This window comes from Scyliorhinus canicula, chromosome 18 (genome assembly GCF_902713615.1).
Source record: "Scyliorhinus canicula chromosome 18, sScyCan1.1, whole genome shotgun sequence".
In the NCBI taxonomy this organism is placed as follows: Eukaryota; Metazoa; Chordata; class Chondrichthyes; order Carcharhiniformes; family Scyliorhinidae; genus Scyliorhinus; species Scyliorhinus canicula.
The window spans coordinates 48085549-48105093 of NC_052163.1; the positions used below are offsets into that span (position 1 = coordinate 48085549).

The following is a 19545-nucleotide window of genomic DNA, read 5'->3' on the forward strand; positions in this document are numbered from 1 at the left end:
AAATGGTCTGAGAAGTGCCCTGCTTAAACACCACAGCTTCCCTTCAGCATTTCTTCCCTTCTTTGCAGTTGCACCATTAAAGCATGGAAACTCTCACATCTGGGATCTTGGCTCAACTTTTCCAGTATTATGAATAAATTACAAAGTGCACATTCATAGGTAAAATAAATCTCAGTCAAGCACTCAGTGCTCTGACTGACATGGTAGCTTTCACTCTGGTCACTTCCATGCTATTTTCCTCTGTGATCTTGCGTGAGGTGGAGACAGCCCTTCCACATGTGTCTGAAATACACGTGATACTTGGCCTCGTTGCAGAGCTGCCAGCAAGTTAATGCAGAGGCACCCTCGGTCACAGGCCTCTGTTGCATAGATGGTCCCTCAGTCAGAGGGGCAAAGGATGATGACGATGACACCCTGTGCTGGGAAGCGCCATCATTCTCATTGATGAATGCCCCAGCCCTTGGATTGCTTTTTAGATTGCTGAGGTGACCATCAGCTAGGGCAAATTGGCATCCATTCCAAGCTTCTTTACACCGTCAATGCCACAGAAGAGTCAATGCTGCAGAGCACTCAATGTCAGTGCACTGTTTCTGTATCCACTTTGAATGCTGCAACATGTGGCTCTTGAGTTCAAAGTAATAAGCCACATCCACAAATGCAAAAAGCTGAATGGCCTCCCATGATTATGTATTGCCTCAGGAAACACCACCATGTTTGCATACTGTACACTTCAAGCTGTTGATCCAAATAGAGTTGCATGCTTATGATTCCCATGGCCCTGTATCTGCACTCAACTGAGCGTGGCTGTGTCTGTCCTCCAATCATCCAAGGACATTTGCTCATATTTTCCTCTGCCTCCATCACCTTCTCCAGTACCCTAGTGTCACCTTTTCTAACTTCACGAGGGACCTACCAATGTCAGTGTGTCAGCGTTGGTTGAGGGTGTGCTTGAATGATTGACAGTGGTGGCTCTGCTGGTTTGATTTCTTCAGAGTGCAGTACCACTCCCTCAACCACCACCCCCCACCTGATGTTGCTGCACTGCCATGTTGTCCCTCCACAACAGATCTTGCGGGAGATTCAAGGAAATCATGAGAACTTACCTCTGACGTCAGAAGCCTCTGCAGAGTTGAGGCTTCCCAATGCAGCTGAGGTTTCGGCATGCTCTTGCACAGGGGTGCATTCCACTCCTTCCATGTACAGAATTTATTCTCTTTTCATACTGGCCTCCAAATAATCCCATTGCTTCATTGCTCAGTTGGTCATGCAGGGCTCCCCGTTCGATTTCCATTTTCATCTCCTCCATGGCTGTGAGAATGGGAAGCTGGGGAACTCTTCCTGCGTATGCCCTCTCTCGCGCAACCTGCACCCCCTACTCAAAGAACAAAGAAAAGTACAGCACAGGAACAGGCCCTTCGACCCTCCAAGCCCGTGCCGACCATGCTGCCTGTCTAAACTAAAATCTTCTACACTTCCTGGGTCCGTATCCCTCTATTCCCATCCTATTCATGTATTTGTCAAGATGCCCCTTAAATGTCACTATCGTCCCTGCTTCCACCACCTCCTCCGGCAGCGAGTTCCAGGCACCCACTATCCTCTGTGTAAAAAAAAAACTTGCCTCGTACATCTCCTCTAAACCTTGCCCCTCGCACCTTAAACCTATGCCCCCTAGTAATTGACCCCTCTACCCTGGGGAAAAGCCTTTGACTATCCACTCTGTCTATGCCCCTCATAATTTTGTAGACCTCTATCAGGTCGCCCCTCAACCTCCGTCATTCCAGTGAGAACAAACCGAGTTTATTCAACCGCTCTACATAGCTAATGGCCTCCATACCAGGCAACATCCTGGGAAATCTCTTCTGTACCCTGTCTAAAGCCTCCACATCCTTCTGGTAGTGTGGGCCAGAATTGAACACTGTACTCCAAGTGTGACCTAACTAAGGTTCTATACAGCTGCAACATGGCTACAAGTTAGTGAGACACAACCTCCCCCTCACAAAACCAAGCTGCCTCTCACTAATACCTCCATTTGCTTCCAAATGGGAGTAGATCCTGTCTCGAAGAATTATCTCCAGTAATTTCCCGACCACTGACGTAAGGCTCACCGGCCTGCAGTTCCCTGGATTATCCTTGCTACCCTTCTTAAACAAAGGAACAACATTGGCTATTCTCCAGTCCTCCGGGGCATCACCTGAAGACAGTGAGGATGCAAAGATTTCTGTCAAGGCCTCAGCAATTTCTTCTCTAGCCTCCATCAGTATTCTGGGGTAGATCCCATCAGGCCCTGGGGACTTATCTACATTAATATTTTTCAAGACGCCCAACACCTCATCTTTTTGGATCTCAATATGACCCAGGCTATCTACACACCATTCTCCAGGCTCAAAATCCACCAATTCCTTCTCTTTGTGGATTTACCCTCACCATCCTCCCCCAATCTAGGTTCTTCAGTTCCCGCCTAATATTGTTATAATTAACCTTCCCCCAGTTTAGCACATTCACCCGAGGACCACTCTTATCCTTGTCCACCAGCACTTTAAAACTTACTGAATTGTGGTCACTGTTCCTGAAATGCTCCCCTACTGAAACTTCTACCACCTGGCCGGGCTCATTTCCCAATACCAGGTCCAGTACAGTGCCTTCATTTAATACCTTGCCCATTTCCTCTGGCTCCACACATAGATTGCCTTGCCTATCCTTCAATGGGCCAACCCTTTCCCTGGCTACCCCTCTTGCTTTTTATGTACGTGTAAAAAGCCTTGGGATTTTCCTTAACCCTATTTGCCAATGACTTTTCGTGACCTCTTCTAGCCCTCCTGACTCCTTGCTTAAATTCCTTCCTACTTTCCTTATATTCCACACAGGCTTCGTCTGTTCCCAGCCTTCTAGCCCTGACAAATGCCTCCATTTTCTTTTTCACGAGACCTACAATATCTCTCGTTATCCAAGGTTCCCGAAATTTGCTGTATAGGGTGGATACGTGGGTTTGAGTAGGGTGATCATTGTTCGGCACAACATCGAGGGCCGAAGGGCCTGTTCTGTGCTGTACTGTTCTATGTTCTATCCTTCTTCCGCACAGGAACATGTGTTTCCTTTCAACTGACATTTGAAAGCCTCCCACATGTCAGATGTTGATTTACCCTCAACATCCTCCCCCAATTTAGGTTCTTCAGTTTCCCGCCTAATATTGTTATAATTAACCTTCCCCCAATTTAGCATATTCACCCTAGGACCACTCTTATCATTGTCCACCAGCACTTTAAAACTTACTGAATTGTGGTCACTGTTCCCGAAATGCTCCCCTACTGAAACTTCTACCACCTGGCCGGGCTCATTTCCCAATACCAGGTCCAGTACAGCACCTTCCCTAGCTGGACTGTCTACATATTGCTCCTTACAAACTCTACCCCGTCCAGTCCCCTAGCACTAAGTGAGTCCCAGTCAATATTGGGGAAGTTGAAGTCTCCCATCATAACAACCCTGTTGTTTTTACTTGTTTCCAAAATGTGTCTACCTATCTGCTCCTCTATCTCCCGCTGGCTGTTGGGAGGCCTGTAGTAAACCCCCAACATTGCGACTGCACCCTTCTTACTCCTGATATCTACCCAAATAGCCTCGCTGCCCCCTGAGGTGTCGTCCCGTAGTACAGCTGTGATATTCTCCCTAACTAGTAGCGCAACTCCGCCACCCCTTTTACATCCCCGTCTATCCCGCCTGAAACACCTAAATCCTGGAAGAGAAATCCTGCAAGAGAAATAAATAAGTATGGCAATGTTGGCCTCTCTCACCAGTGTCAGCATCTCATTTTAGTAAGGGACTGTATGTGTTAGTGCTGCCAGCTCCTCAGCAGCTCGAGGGCTCTTCACCTTTCTGATGAGTTGCAAACACATTTCTTCAATGTTAAGGAGCACCATGTGCCCTCGGTCTGCTCAGGAGGCATGTGCTGGTGGTTACAGATCTGGAGATCTGTTATTGGCATTTTGCGTTGTACTCACGTTTCTGGGATGAAGGGAGTCATCATAGACCTCGGGCTTCCATGGCAACACAATGTAGCTGCCACAGTAATGACTTTTTATCAGGCCCACAACTGAAGAATCCTGCCTCCATCACGCACCTGCCTCTTCTAATTGACAACCAAACCAGCACTCAAGCTAATTAGCAGCCTAACTTGGGCAAAACTGTGTGGGCAGTTTTTTAACTTGGGCCCCATAGTGTGGGATCAGTACCCACTAAAGATTTTGACATCAGATTCCCAACCCAATATCCAAAATTCCCACGATGGTCACACTGAAGTAGCATTTGAACACTTTCAAAGCTTCTGCAAGAAAATTCCATGACAAAAAATATTTAGCCTTAAACATCACAAAAGTACTTAGGTAATGCAATGCTATTAATATCAAGTGCACTTGTTTAGTTTTTGCAATAATGCATGCCTTGACACGAGAACACAGATTTGAACAAATTATGAATTTCTACCCTGAAACAACAAGTTGCCAACAGGAATATTACTGCAACTGCTGACATTAAGCATTCTTTTTACTGACTGTTTTCTGCGGTTTAGCAAAATATAGACTTTCAAAGTTGAAAAAAAATCCGAGCATGAAATGTATTTAGTTTCTAATGTGTCAAATGGCTTTATAAAGTAAACAGGAATTTGCATTTATTTAGCATCTTATAATGTTGCCAGGTCATTTTCAAGTGCTGCACAATAAAAAAAAAAGCCCACCTGTCCTCGCAGCTGCAGTTAAAGATCCCATGGCACTATTCAAAGAAAAACAGGGGAGTTTCTCCTGGTGACTTATCCTTGAAATTTACCCAAACAGATAATCTGATCATTTATTTCATTGCTGTTCATGGGAACATGCATGAACACAGATTTCCCTCAAAGTAAGTTACTAGCTGTTAAGATCTTTGGGATGTCCTGAGGTCATGAAAGGCCCTGTATAAATCAATGGCAAGATAATATGCTTTAGGTGGTATTGGTTGAAGACTTAACTTTGGCCAGAGATCAAAGAACTTACTTCTCTCCTTCAAGTAGTATCATGGAATCTTCTTCATCCATGAGAACAGGCAGCTATCTGGTCTGAGGTTCAGATCTCATCTGAAAGACAGCTTTCCCCATTGTGAAGCATTGCCTCAGTATTAGGCTGAACTGGTCACCGCCCGTGTGGAGTTTGCATTTCTCCGTGTCTGCGCGGGTCTCACCCCCACAAACCAAAATATGTGCAGCGCAGGTGGATTGGCCATGCAAAATTGTCCCTTCATTGGAAAAACATTTTTTTTTTTAAGAAAAGTGTTAGACTGAAGTATCATCACATGCTGAGCTCCTGGATTGGCATTTTAATCAATACGTTCCAAGATGTGGTGAGAGCGAGCAATGAGTCAAACTAACATCTCAATGAGTCAAATCTCAGGGAATCCACCTCCAGCTGTGTGTTAAGCAGAGATGTACAATAGCTGAGGAGGCCCAATGCCCACCTGAATAAGTCTTTATGTAACCCAATGTGCTGATAAACACATTCCGTGTCAAAATCAACAGCTTTCCACTTCCTTTATCAATTACACCCCGTCGTCGATCAATACATTTGAACATTTGCACTGGTTCAGCCATACTTGCGGGTTTTGCAAATCTTTTCGGAAGATCTGTGTCAAACGATGGATCGCCCAGCATATTTTTGGGGGCTATATCCCAGAATATTATGGGGTCTAACACCAATCTGATTGGCCAGTGTGGTAATTTGACCAGCTTTGGTCATAGGAGGTTATGCTGAGCTTCTGCAAGACACAAGTTATACATCGACTGGAATATTGTTCTGGGCACCACACTATCGGAAGGATTTGAATGCATTGGAGAAAGTACAGAAGAGGTTTTCATGAATAGTCCCAGGAATGAGAAACTTCAGTGAGGATAGATTGGAGAGGTTGTGACTCTGCTCCATGGAGAGAAGGTGGAGAGAAGATTTGGTGTGGATTTTCAAAATCAGGATGGAGCTAGACAGTAGAGAGGGAGAAACTGTTTCCCTTCCTAAAGGATCGAGAACGAAAGGGCACCGATTTAAGGTGATTTGCAAAAAAAGAAAATGTGATGTGAGAAAAATAATTTTCACGTAAGAAGTGGTTCGAGTCACTTGAAATGAAAATGCTTATTGTTACAAGTAGGCTTCAAATGAAGTTACTGTGAAAAGCCCCTAGTCGCCACATTCCGGCGCCTGTTCGGGGAGGCTGGTACGGGAATTGAACCGTGCTGCTGGCCTGCTTTCAAAGCCAGCGATTAACTGTGTGCTAAACCAGCCCTGGAATGCACTGATAGGAAGTGTGGCGGAGGAGGTTCAATTGAGGCATTTAAGAGGGCATTATATGATTACCTGAATAGAGACAACATGCAGGGGTGCGGTGAAAATCCAGGGCAATGGCACAAAGCTATACTGCTCATTTGAATAGTCAGTGCAGACACGATGGGCCAATGGCTTCCTTCTGCAATTACCAATTGTGATTCTGCGATTGTTATGAAGCTATGTCCCTTTTTTTTTTAATAAACGGGGCGAGATTCTCCGTCGGCCGATGCCGAAATTGGGAAAAGCGATTGGCGGAGCATGGGTCTTGCCCAAATCGTGGGCAGTGCCTGAATGCCATGGTCCGGTGCCTTGAAAGCGATGTCAATGCGTGCTATTCGACAAATACTATGAATACTGTTGGCATATCATTAGCAGGCCTGACCCAGTATTAGCTAGAGCCCCCGCGATGCTCCACCTCCATCGGGAGGAATTACCGATGACAAAGTTCACTTGTGGTTTCAAAAATCAGGAAACAGGCGCCGTAGCTGCTGAAGTCGAGAAAGGGATTACGGAATGTTCAACATCGCCATAGCGTGCTGACAGTTGTGCGGCTGGCCGGGGTCTTCTGCCAAGGCCGGGGGGAATAGCCGGGCGGCCAGGAGGTGGGACGTGGGGTTGGGGTGGACGGGCACGGAACACCATCGCCGCCGGCTGCTCACACCGCTGATTACCCACTGTGAACTTAATGCCACGGGTCATATGGGTGTCTCCTCAGGCCACCCCCCTACGCATCCTCTGGCCCCAGCCGACCCATCAATTGGATGTGCGCACTCCAGCGCCATCTTGTTGGCTGGGATGAGTGTGTGTGGGGAGTGGAGTAGTACTATGTGGCTGCAGCTTGTCAGCCTCTTGAGTGCCAATCCTGACCCTGGCAAATGGATGAACTAATCGCGCAGATAGATATAAATGGGTATGATATAATTGGGATTACGGAGACATGGCTGCAGGGCGATCAGGGATGGGAACTGAATGTCCCAGGGTTCTCAGTATTTAGGAAGGACAGGCATAAAAGAAAAGGTGTGGTGTGGCACTGCTGGTTAAAGAGGAAATTAACACGACATCTACCAGGTAATGCAGGAGGTGGGGGAGGCGTCGGTAGAGGAGCTGAAGGCTAAGTGGGAGGTGGAGCTGGGGGAACAGATTGAGGAGGGGACATGGGCGGACGCCCTGGAGAGGGTGAACTCCTCCTGATTTGGATGAAGGAACAAAATGTAACATCTCAAAGTTTGCAGATGATACCAAATTAGGTGGGAGGGTGAATTGTGACGAGGATGCAGGGATCCTACAGCAAGATCTGGACAGGTTGGGCGAGTGGGAAAACCAATGGCATGTGCAGTATAATTTGGATAAGTGTGAGGTTATTCATTTTGGAAGCAAAAACAGGAAGGCAGATTACTACCTGAATGGTTGTAAATTGGGAGGGAAGTGTGCAGCGGGACCTGGGTGTCCTTGTGCACCATTCACTGAAGGTAAGCATGCAGGTGCAGCAGGCGGTAAAGAATGGTATGTTGGCCTTCATTGCAAGAGGTTTCGAGTATAGAAGCAGGGATGTGTTGTTGCAATTATACAGGGCCTTGGTGAGGCCACACCTAGAATATTTTGTGCAGTTTTGGTCTCCTTCTCTGAGGAAGGATGTTCTTGCTCTCGAGGGAGTGCAGCGAAGGTTTACCAGACTGATTCCAGGGATGGCGGGACTGTCATATGAGGAGAGATTGACTAGGTTTGGATTGTTCTCGCTGGAGTTCAGAAGAATGAGGGGGGAACTCACAGAGACTTATAAAATTCTAACAGGACTAGACAGGGTAGATGCAGGGAAGACGTTACCAATGATAGGTGTCCCCAGAACCAGGGGTCACAGCCTGAGGATTCAGGGTAAACCATTTAGGACAGAGATAAGGAGACATTTCTTCACAGAAAGAATGGTAAGCCGGTGGAATTCATTACCACAGGAAGTAGTTGAAGCTAAAACTTTGAATATATTGAAGAGGCGGCTGGATATAGCACTTGGGGAGAATGGGATCAAAGGCTATCGGGAGAAAGCAGGATTAGGCTATTGAGTTGGATGATCAGCCATGATTGTGATGGGTGACAGAGCAGGCTCGAAAGGTAAAAAGGCCTCCTCCTGCTCCTATCTTCTATGTATCTATGTAAATCCGACACCGTTTTGCATTTGAATTGGTCGTGTTCTACGTTGTGCCGGTGCTAGCTCTTTAACAGTTCCTGAATTGCTCCGGGAGCAGTGCCAACTTTGCTGTTGTAGAAGTCCACTGATTCTGTCCTGGCGTCGGCACTTAGTCTCTGAAACTGAGAATCCCGCCCATAGTTTTTCAACTGCCTGGAAATGCTGCAGTTTGAACTGAAACAGAGAAAACGGCTAAAAAATGCAAGGCTACATTCCAAGGTGAAGGAGAAAAACCAACAAATCACTCTCAACGGGGTATGAAAAGAGAGACTTTTCCTATAATCCAGCCAACCATTGAAACTTGTAACTATCTAAGGGAGAGACATTAAAAATGCTAAGTGCTGGATATTTAACAATAGCTATCACAGACAGACACACCCAGAACTTCCCGGAAGTACACAATGGGTGAAGTATTTCTAGCAAGGCTGCCAGCCACTGCAGAGAGATTGCAAGTGACACAGGCAATGTTAAAAAAAAGACTTCAGCAAAGGAAGCAAGCTGTGAGCTCTCTCTCATTTGGAGTGTGTCTTTCCCGGTTTGAGAAGTAAACTCCACCAGAAACCGACCAGCGAACTGAGATCTCATAATAATTGCAACATCTTCTACATCTGACCACATCCAAGAAGCCAGTTAAATAAATTGGCCGCAGAGTTAAAGTCTAGACCCCCAGGACAATCAAAGGTCACTTATTCGTATATTATTTAACCTTTTTTTTTAAAAATTGGACTCCAGTTCCCCTTATTTCTGATAGCTGTGCATGCATGTGCGGACGTGAATGATTGCATGGAGGCCAAATGCTTGACGTTGTGTTTTTATTATTTTTCTCAGGTTTGGTGGTTAATAAATTTGCTCTTTCTTTGACTTAAAAAACCTTGTTTGATTGGGTTCTTTGTGCTCAATAGTAAATATATTCTGATATGGAAAAGACATATCAACATGAAAAAGAAACTAAAACCTTTGTTAATACCAATCAAGGAGGTTGAATAGAGGGGAACCAGTTCACTTCTCACCTGGTCATAACAGTTTAGACAAGTTTGGCTAATCCGGGATTACAAATGTGCAATTTAAATTTATCATTATTAGTGTCACAAATAGGCTTACATTAACACTGCAATGAAGTTACTGTGAAAATACCCTAGGCGCCTGTTGAGGTACACCGAGGGAGAATTCAGAATATCCAATTTTCCTAACAAGCACGTCTTTTGGGACTTGCGAGAGGAAACCCACGCAGACACAAGGAAAACGTGCAGACTCCGCACAGACAGTCAACCAAGCCGGGAATTGAACCCGGGTCTCTGCCACTGTGAAGCAACAGTGCTAATCACTGTGCTATCATTCCGCCCATGGGCATAATTCTATAAGATTTGTTATTTTGCCAATGGGAATGGTTGACAAATACGACATAACTGGAATTTTGTGCCATTCGAGTTTGACTCATTGCGATTTCACTGTATCTAGTTACAACTGCACCAATAAAGCATTGTTCATGTTGCACACAGGGCGGAATTGATAGGTTTAATTTTGATGTGATGTGCAGACCCCACATTTATGTTTACTGATGTTGGTCAAGAGACATTCATGCAAATTACGTCAATGGCCTAAAATGAAAGATTTGTTATTTCATGACAACCTCCAGCTGTTAACCTGGCATTAACATTCAGGCATAGATATATATATTTTTTTTAAAATAATTTTTATTGAAAGAGTTTTTCCATACAAACATTTACCCCTACTAATTTTTTAAATTATTTACAACACAATCCCTCCAGGCAAATGTCCCTCCCTCGCCCGCCCTCTCGCGCGCACCAGTCCCCCCCCCCCCCCCCCCCCAGGCAACCTTAACAAACAAGGCAGCCTACAGTTTCAGACATGAGCAGCGAGCAGACTTGCCCGCGTTACAGTCGTGCATGTCCCCCCACGACCCTTGCTGCCCCCCCCCCTCCCCTCCCCCCCCCTCCCCTCCCCCCCCTCCCTCCCCCCCCCCCCCCCCCCCCTCTCCCGGGTTGCTGCTGCCACGACCCCGAACGTCTATCTCTGATCTAAAAAGTCAAGGAAAGGTTGCCACCGCCTGGAGAATCCCTGTACCGACCCTCTCAGGGCAAATTTGATCCTTTCTAGCTGAATATAGCTAGCCATATCGTTAATCCAAGTTTCAACGCTTGGAGGCCTCGCGTCCTTCCATTGAATTAATATCCTTCGTCGAGCCACTAGGGACGCAAAGGCCAGTATTCCGGCCTCCCTAGCCTCCTGTACCCCCGGTTCTACCCCGACCCCAAAGATCGCAAGCCCCCATCCTGGTTTGACCCTGGACCCCACCACCTTCGACACCGTCCTTGCCACCCCCTTCCAGAACCCTTCCAGCACCGGACATGCCCAGAACATATGCACATGGTTCGCTGGGCTTCCCCGACATCTGACACACCTGTCCTCACCCCCAAAGAACCGGCTCATCCTTGTCCCCGTCATGTGAGCTCTATGCAGCACCTTAAATTGAATGAGGCTCAGCCTCGCACACGAGGAGGAAGAATTGACCTTCTCCAGTGCATCCGCCCACGTCCCGTCTTCTATCTGCTCTCCCAGCTCCCCTTCCCACTTGGCTTTCAGCTCCTCCCCTGATGCTTCTTCCGCCTCCTGCATTATCTTGTAGATGTCTGATATCTTCCCCCCTCCGACCCAGACCCCCGAGAGCACCCTATCACTCGCCCCCTTACTGGGGAGCAGGGGAAACCCCTCCACCTGCCGCCTAGCAAATGCCTTCACTTGTAAATATCTGAACATGTTTCCCGGGGGGAGCTCAAACTTCTCCTCCAGCCCTCCCAGGCTCGCAAACCTCCCCTCTATAAACAGGTCCTTCAGCTGCCGTATGCCCACCCTGTACCAGCTCTGAAATCCCCCGTCGATGTTCCCCGGGATGAATCTATGGTTCCCTCTTATTGGCGCCGCCAACAGACCTCCCATTTCCCCCCTATGTCGCCTCCACTGCCCCCATATCTTGAGGGTGGCCGCCACCACCGGGCTCGTGGTGTACCTCGTGGGGGGGAGCGGCCATGGTGCCGTTACTAGGGCCCCCAGGCTTGTGTTGCCACAGGACGCCCTCTCCATTCGTTTCCAAGCTGCCCCCTCCCCTTCCATCATCCACTTGCGCACCATTGACACATTTGCCACCCAGTAGTACCCCGAAAGATTGGGTAGTGCCAGCCCTCCACTGTCCCTACTCCGCTCCAAAAAGACCCTCCTCACCCTTGGGGTGCCATGCGCCCACACGTAGCTCATGATGCTACTCGTCACCTTTTTGAAGAAGGCCCTAGGGAGGAAGATGGGCAAGCACTGAAATAAAAACAAGAACCTTGGGAGGACCGTCATTTTGATTGACTGCACCCTCCCCGCCAGCGACAACGGTACCATGTCCCACCTCTTAAATTCCTCCTCCATCTGTTCCACCAGCCTGGAAAAGTTCAACTTGTGGAGGGTCCCCCAGTTCCTTGCCACCTGCACCCCTAAGTACCTAAAGCTCTTTCCTGCTCGCTTGAAGGGGAGTCTCCCAATACCCTCTCCCTGGTCCCCCGGGTGTATCACAAAAACCTCGCTTTTGCCCAAATTTAGTTTGTACCCCGAAAAGTCCCCAAACTCTGCTAATAGTTCCATTATCTCCGGCATTCCCCCTTCTGGGTCTGCCATGTACAGCAGTAGATCATCCGCATACAGCGATACTCGATGTTCCTCCCCTCCCCTAGTCAGTCCTCTCCACCCCCCTGAACCCCTCAGTGCCATCGCCAACGGTTCAATCGCCAGTGCGAAAAGTAGGGGGGATAGAGGACATCCCTGCCTGGTCCCTCGGTGGAGCCCGAAATACTCCGACCTCCTCCCGTTTGTCACTACACTCGCCGTCGGGGCCGAGTAGAGCAACTTCACCCACTTAATAAACCCTTCCCCAAACCCAAACCGTTCCAACGTCTCCCACAGGTACTCCCACTCCACCCTATCGAATGCCTTCTCCGCGTCCAGCGCTACCACTATCTCAGCCTCCCCCTCCACTGCCGGCATCATAATTACATTCAGCAATCTCCGCACATTCGTGTTGAGCTGCCGCCCCTTCACGAACCCCGTCTGGTCCTCATGGATTACCCCTGGCACACAATCCTCTATTCTAGCTGCCAGGATCTTTGCCAGCAACTTGACATCCACGTTCAGAAGCGAGATAGGCCTGTAGGACCCGCACTGCACGGGGTCTTTATCCCGCTTCAATATCAGGGAGATCAGTGCCTGCGACATTGTCGGGGGCAGAACCCCCCCCAGGCATAGATATATGAAATGCCACACAAAATAATGACGTGCAATTTACAATGTCAGATTAGCAGCTGGATAATATATTACTGCTATTATGGACAAAGACTTCACTGCACAAAATACTTGAGGGAAAAATAAATGTAAATTCTTGTTTCATTCAAGTGCAATCATACTTATATACTTTGTAGCTTGATGAAAACTTATTAAACGTGACACAGATTTAAGGTTATTGCCAAAAGATAATGTATACATGAGGAGAAACGTTTGCACAGTGAATGTTAAGATCTGGAATGCACCGCCTCAGAGTGTGGTGGAGGCAGATTCAATCAAGGCATTCAGGAGGGCATTTGATTATTATCTGAAAAGGAAGAATGTGCAGGGTTATGGAGAAGAGGAATGTTAATTCGGAAAGCTGGTTCAGGATGCTGAATGGCTGTAGCCATTCCCAATGATCCTGAATATGATGAATATTTATCCACTGGGAAAGAAATAGTACCATTTCACAGGCTCAAGTTAGTTCCATCTCATTCATACAATAGTGAAAAATCTTGCATTCCGATCAAATGCTTCGTGTTGAACCATCGAGCTCCAATTCCTCCTCAGAGTTTATTTAATTACTCACCTACTCCAGGAATCCATACACATTTAGGAGTTGATAATCAGTTATGGCATAAATAGCAAGAACTCCCAGAATTTTTAAATAAGTTGCAAACTGATTTACACATAGCTGAAAGCCTGAAGTACAAGGCTGAAGCATTCCGCATACAAGAAAGAGGGTATGCAATGTACACTTGCATTTTGGCAATTCGAGTATATTAAGTGGTTCGGTAGCTACTGCACAAATGGCTCATTTTAGTATGTTTCATCACAATGGTATACTTATTATCTATTAGTAGATTTCTCAGAAAAGGAATTGTGAGATTTTAAAGTGAAATCAGATACCAAATATATGTGCAAGATGATGCAACACATCAAACTATGCAAGTTTATGCTTGGGAGTGGAATACAAACAGGAATGGACAAACAAAATCATATACATACCATGCTCCAATATCTCCTCGACTGTCTGTAGTATAGTCATTCAAACAATCTAAAAGGCTATTATAGATCTGGGACACATTACTTCTGCAGATGACCTGATCATATGGTCCATCTTCATTCACCCCCACTGTCTTACAGACTCTAGGTCAAAATATTGGGGGAAAAATAGGTCAGAAAATAAACCAACAACTACAAGTTCAATTTAACAATGAGTTGCATCTTGTTTAGACACTCAAGAATATTATCTTTTTACAATTTTTAAATGTTGTTTCTTCCTCCATTCATTAGTTCCCCAACCCATCTACCACCCAAGACCAGTGGAACTAGATCCAAATACTGCTTTGAGTTGGCCAGCAGAATTGCAATAGCTTCAGGCTAGACATAACGCTTCCTCTATTTTTTATTCATGATGTGGAGATGCCAGCGCTGGACTGGGGTGAGCACAGTAAGAAGTCTTACAACACCAGGTTAAAGTCCAACAGGTTTGTTTCGAATCACTAGCTTTCGGAGCGCAGCTCCTTCCTCAGGTGAATATCTATTTTTTATTATTTGTCTTTCACCATTATTTATTCCCCACAGATAAATAGCAATGCAAGTCAAACCTCCAATTATCTTCGTGCACTTAAATAGGAACAGCGTTTTGAGAAAGAGAGCTAAGATAGTTTGTACTTGTTTGGAAAGCGATTAAGCACTACTTTTTCTAGAATTGTCGCGGGAAAACAGACGGACTGATCATTTCTAATGAAAGAGTCATATCTGTTGTTGATTTTAAATCTGAGATAGGTAAGATTTTTGTTAAGCAAAAATATTGAGACATGGGCCAAAGGCAGGTATATGGAGTTAGGTCACAGATCAGCCATGATTTCATTGAACGGCGAAAAAGCCTGGAGGGGCTACTTCTGGTCCTATGTTCCCAGTTAGTTTGCATTGCATAATGGGAACAGAATTAAAACTGTTGTGGAAACACAAAGTAAGCAACAAAAGATTTACAAGATATTGAAGAGTACACTTTTCAGTTAACTAATTTCATTAAGCTGCCCGTGACCTTGATAAAATGTTATCATGTTTCCAAAAGTTAAACGAGTCTCCAATCTTATCAAAATCAGTAAATTGTTTGACTGGTTTACTTCCCCTCCACCCCAAGTAATTTAAGTGCATGCCTCAGCAGTCAGAATGTAAGATTACAATTTAGTATATCAAAACAAAAAATGGTGAAAATACTCAGCAGGTCTGACAGCATCTGAGGCGAGAGACAGAGTTCATGTTTCAGGTTGATGACTCTTCATCATAACTATCTGTTTCTCTTTCCACAGGTGCTGACTGACCAGCTGAGTATTTTCAGCATTTTATGTTTTTATTTCAGATTTCCAGCATCTGCCGCAATTTGCTTGTGTTATAATTTAGTACATTGCCCCGAGTAAGTTACAATAATTCATACTGAGCAATGGCTTTCAGTGCATCTCTTCTGGCTTCTGCAAAGGTGGTATCTTTCACTGTCATCCAGGTGACCCTCTGTAGTCCTTCTAATACCTGCAAAAAGCCAAAAAATATTATCCAGATGCAAATCAGGAAAAACCAATAGCAGTATATATATTATGGCATCGCAGTAAGACGAATATGATTGTTCATCTTAACAGTTCAAAGAGATATACGAAACAGATAATTTTTTCAAAAAAGGACACTTCACTCTTTATGATGAGTACAATTAAACAACAGAAACAAACTCCTGCTAATCAGTTAAATTAATTTCACAATTCACCATTACAGTCTACTACATGCTTGTGACTATCAGTAAAATATTTCCAGTGCAATTATTAATACTCATTTTAGTGAGACTAGTACTACTCGGGATGTTATAACACTGATTTCTTCTAAATGTAAGAATACTTGCTTTCCAGATTTTTTGAAAACACAGACTGAACACTTATAGGATTTAAAGAATTGTGACAGAGTTGGGAGAACAACTTTGGAAGAGAGTTGGGCAACAAATGGTTTTAGGTAAAGGCAGATGATTTTTAAGGGTAGACTTTGGAATGCAAATCTATAATTAATATGCCTGTGAGTCAAGCCATCCAGCAGCAGAGTCCATCTATTGTTTGCTTAGCAGTGTTTTCTGATATTCACAACCTGAAAGAAAAATATGCTCCATTTTCAGGCAGCTGGTTTCTCTTTCTTGAAACACAAAAAAGGAGCAGGGGAAGGAGCAATCAAAGGAGGAATCATTGCCAGAGTGTCTACATTAAATTTGTTTAAGTGCGGAGTTGAGGGTGAAATGCCGCACAATTGGAAACTGGGACAGTTGGCCGTGTTGAATGCAGCAGGGAAGTCAAACAATATGAATAGAGATCAGGAAGAAATATTAGTCGCAGAGAATCTTTTCGATTTTGATTATGTAGCGTCAGTACTGCAGCCACTATAGACAAGTATCAAAATGGGAGGCCATGTGAGTAACATAGTTGCATGTGCAAGGGTCCTTCCTGTTTATTTCCTTTGTTCCCATTTCTTTCATGTTATTTTATTATTTTGGTCCGTGGACCTATAATCGGGAAGTGCCTTCAAGCAGACGACTCAAAGTTGAAACTGCCTGCTTGTCAGGACACTGTTCCCAGGCTTCATTTTGGGAGAGGAGAAACTAGACTCCTTGCCACCTAGTGGATCTTAGGAACCAGTGGGGCAAGTTGGAAAGGATGGAAAAGGGGTAGTAGTTGCTCATGGGCATGGTGGTTAGCACTGCTGCCTCACAGTGCCAGGGATCCGGGTTCAAATCCGGCTTTGGGTGACTCTCCGTGTGGAGTCTGCACATTATCCCCATGTTTGCGTGGGTTTCCCCAGGTGCTCCAGTTTCCTCCACAGTCCAAAGATGTGCAGGTTAGGTAGATTGGCTAAAAGCGCCCTAAGATGTGTAGGTTAGGTGGGGTTATGGAGATAGGGTAAGGGATTCGGCCTAGGTTAGGTACTCTTTCAGAATGTAGGTGCAGACTCCATGGGTCGAATTACCTCCTTCTGCACTGTAGGGATTCTATGATCAGTTACATTTTCTGTCCGTTTAATTATAATACTGTACATAATAAAAGCTTATTTGTGTTTTAAAGTTACAAACCTGGTGACTGTAATTTATTGGGCTCAACCAAGGACCTCGCATATTTGAATAAAATCTAATTTCACCTGTGTTGCGGTTCAGGGTGCAAATGGGGCTGGAATTAACTGCGCATTAGCACAGGGTGGCTACATCTTGTTTGGTGTTTTAAAGATGGACAGAATGTGGAAGATTTCAAATTTAAGCTGAATAGGACAAAGGTGTTATAATCTTTTATGGCGTTATCAATCTACAATTCAACTTACAAGTTAAAAAAATTATCAGGATTCTAGCAGAGCTGGAATGTTTCTCATCATCAATTGGGCAAGGAAAATCTCTTTCTTGCTTTGGCAAGCAGATGATCAAATCATCTTCCAAGTAACAGTAATACATTCAGCCTATATTTCATTGATCAACCAATTGGGGGGAAATGCTCAACTCCTAAAAATGACTGGATCTACAAGACTAATTAAGTCTGTTTCCTAACTGATAAAAATTATACTTTTCTTGCTCTCCAAGCCCAGCAACTACAAATGGCTTGATGCTCACCTCCAGTACTGTAATTTCTCCAATAGTCTTCTAATTTGTATCGCAGCGCTTGAATTTAGACAAAAGTGCTGCTCCCTCACTCACTTCAGAGCCATTATTGCCATCACTCTCCTCCTCCAAGGAGTATAGGGCCATTTTCAAAAGTGCCAATCATTGTTTTAAAATTGTCCCACTGCCTCATCCCACCCCATTCATAGACTTCGTGTTCATAACAGCTGACTTCTCCTTGCCCCTCGCTTCTTCTGATCCACCATCAGCTGCTGTTACTTCAGCCATTGCATTCCTGCTCTCAAATTCTTTACCTAACTCTCTCCACCTCCTGCTGTGCATTTAAAAAAATTCAAAACTGTCCTCTTTCACCATACCTATCTTAGTCTCATGTTTTTCATGTATGGTACAATCTGACTGGACGGTACACAGAACAATACTTTCACTGCATCTCAGTGCACGTGACAATACATCTAAATCTAACTAATGCCATCTTCCTCATTCCCCACCTTCTTTATTAAGCTTGGTGTTTATATCCTATTCCTCCTTATGGCACAGCACACAGAGACATCCTCTCAACCTCAGGAGTACTATACAAAGTTTTTGTTGTTTATGGTTTATTACTTTGCTTTTTGTATTCTTATTATCTTAGCTGTATGTTCTTTCCTACATCCCTGCGCAAAAGGTAGATACATTTTAAAACATTTGTTCAGGGTCAAATGCAGTGGAACGTAGCACAGTCAACCCCCTTGAAAATTATTATTTTCAGTTCTAACTTTAATCTGCTTAGGAATTAAAACATGAAGTGCTTTATTCATAACGGAGAAAAGTCCTCTATGTATCTGGGCATGATATGATAAAAAATATATTTTGAAGTTAAGAGCACGGGTGGATTATTTTAGGAATCTTTTAAACCAATTTTTTAAAACACTAACCATCTCTGTCTTATCGCAAAATCATTTTATTATCCTGGCAAATTAAATCTTAAACAGTACAGTCACAGATAGGAATCACAGTGACAAGGTATGCTCAATACCAAAATTTAATATTTCATGAACCAACATGTACAATTTAAGTTTTGTATAATATTTTATTAATTATTGGTCACTGTATAAATATTTTTAATCATACCTGGTGGAGTTTGCCATTGAACATAAATTTAGGAAGTGCACCCAATGCTAAAGAATAGCCACACCGAGTCATTTCTTCAGAACGTTGAAGCTCTGAAATGTACTTGTCCACTAGCTTATCTAAAGAAAATATAATAATAGAATAAGAAACAACATTTCAAAAAACGATCCATTTTATTTTAACAGTTACAAGTGACTTTAATAAAAAATATTGTTGTATGCCACTCAAAGGCATATCATAATTTTTATTATGAGCATTAGGGCTTAATACGAGTAATGCCAGAATTCGGAATTTCCATTGCAGCAGAGAAGGCTAATAGAAAATGTGATAAATGCTTTAAGACTTACAACGGCTTACTATTTGCTCTGCTAGGGAGATAGCATCTTGAAGTTATCAATTGAAAACCGTTACAAAGAGAGTGGAGACAGGTTAAGAGAAATTTCTTTATGTAGCAAGTTATTTTGTGTTCCAAAAAAAAGTTAAAGCCAGTAGAATGGTATCTTTGAAAGGAAATGTGGATACATATTTGAATCAGGAGTAGGCAGGGCACTGAAATTAGTTTTGCATTGCTCTAGCAAAAAGCCACAGTCCTAAGATGTGCAAGTTAGGTGGATTGGCCATGATAAATTGCCCTGAGCGTCCAAAATTGCCCTTCGTGTTGGGTGGGGTTACTGGGTTATGGGGATGGGGTGGAGGTGTTAACCTTGGGTAAGGTGCTCTTTCCAGGAGTCGGTGCAGACTCGATGGGCCGAATGGCCTCCTTCTGCACTCTAAATTCTATGAATTCTATAAGATTGTTATTTGCCGCAAACATGTTGGGCTCCAACATTCATGGTGTTATTGGAACCGATAACAGCATCCTCATGTTGGAAATAGTGCATCTCTTGGAGGTATCTTGTTGAGGTATTGGGGGAGACCCAAAGTGCCTCTTTGCGGGAAGACCAGTGAAACCACAA

At 44.5% G+C, this 19545-nt stretch overlaps 1 protein-coding gene across 1 annotated transcript in view; it reads right to left on the bottom strand.

Moving 5' to 3' along the window:
* Positions 1-19545, bottom strand: part of tbcd (tubulin folding cofactor D) — a 345114-nt gene that overhangs the window by 96441 nt on the left and 229128 nt on the right. Inside the window, exons 27-29 of the mRNA XM_038777737.1 lie at positions 18590-18708; positions 15284-15375; positions 13846-13986 (exon numbers count right to left, since the gene is read on the bottom strand). Coding sequence (XP_038633665.1) covers positions 13846-13986; positions 15284-15375; positions 18590-18708 — 352 coding nt within the window. The remainder of the gene's footprint in view (positions 1-13845; positions 13987-15283; positions 15376-18589; positions 18709-19545) is intronic.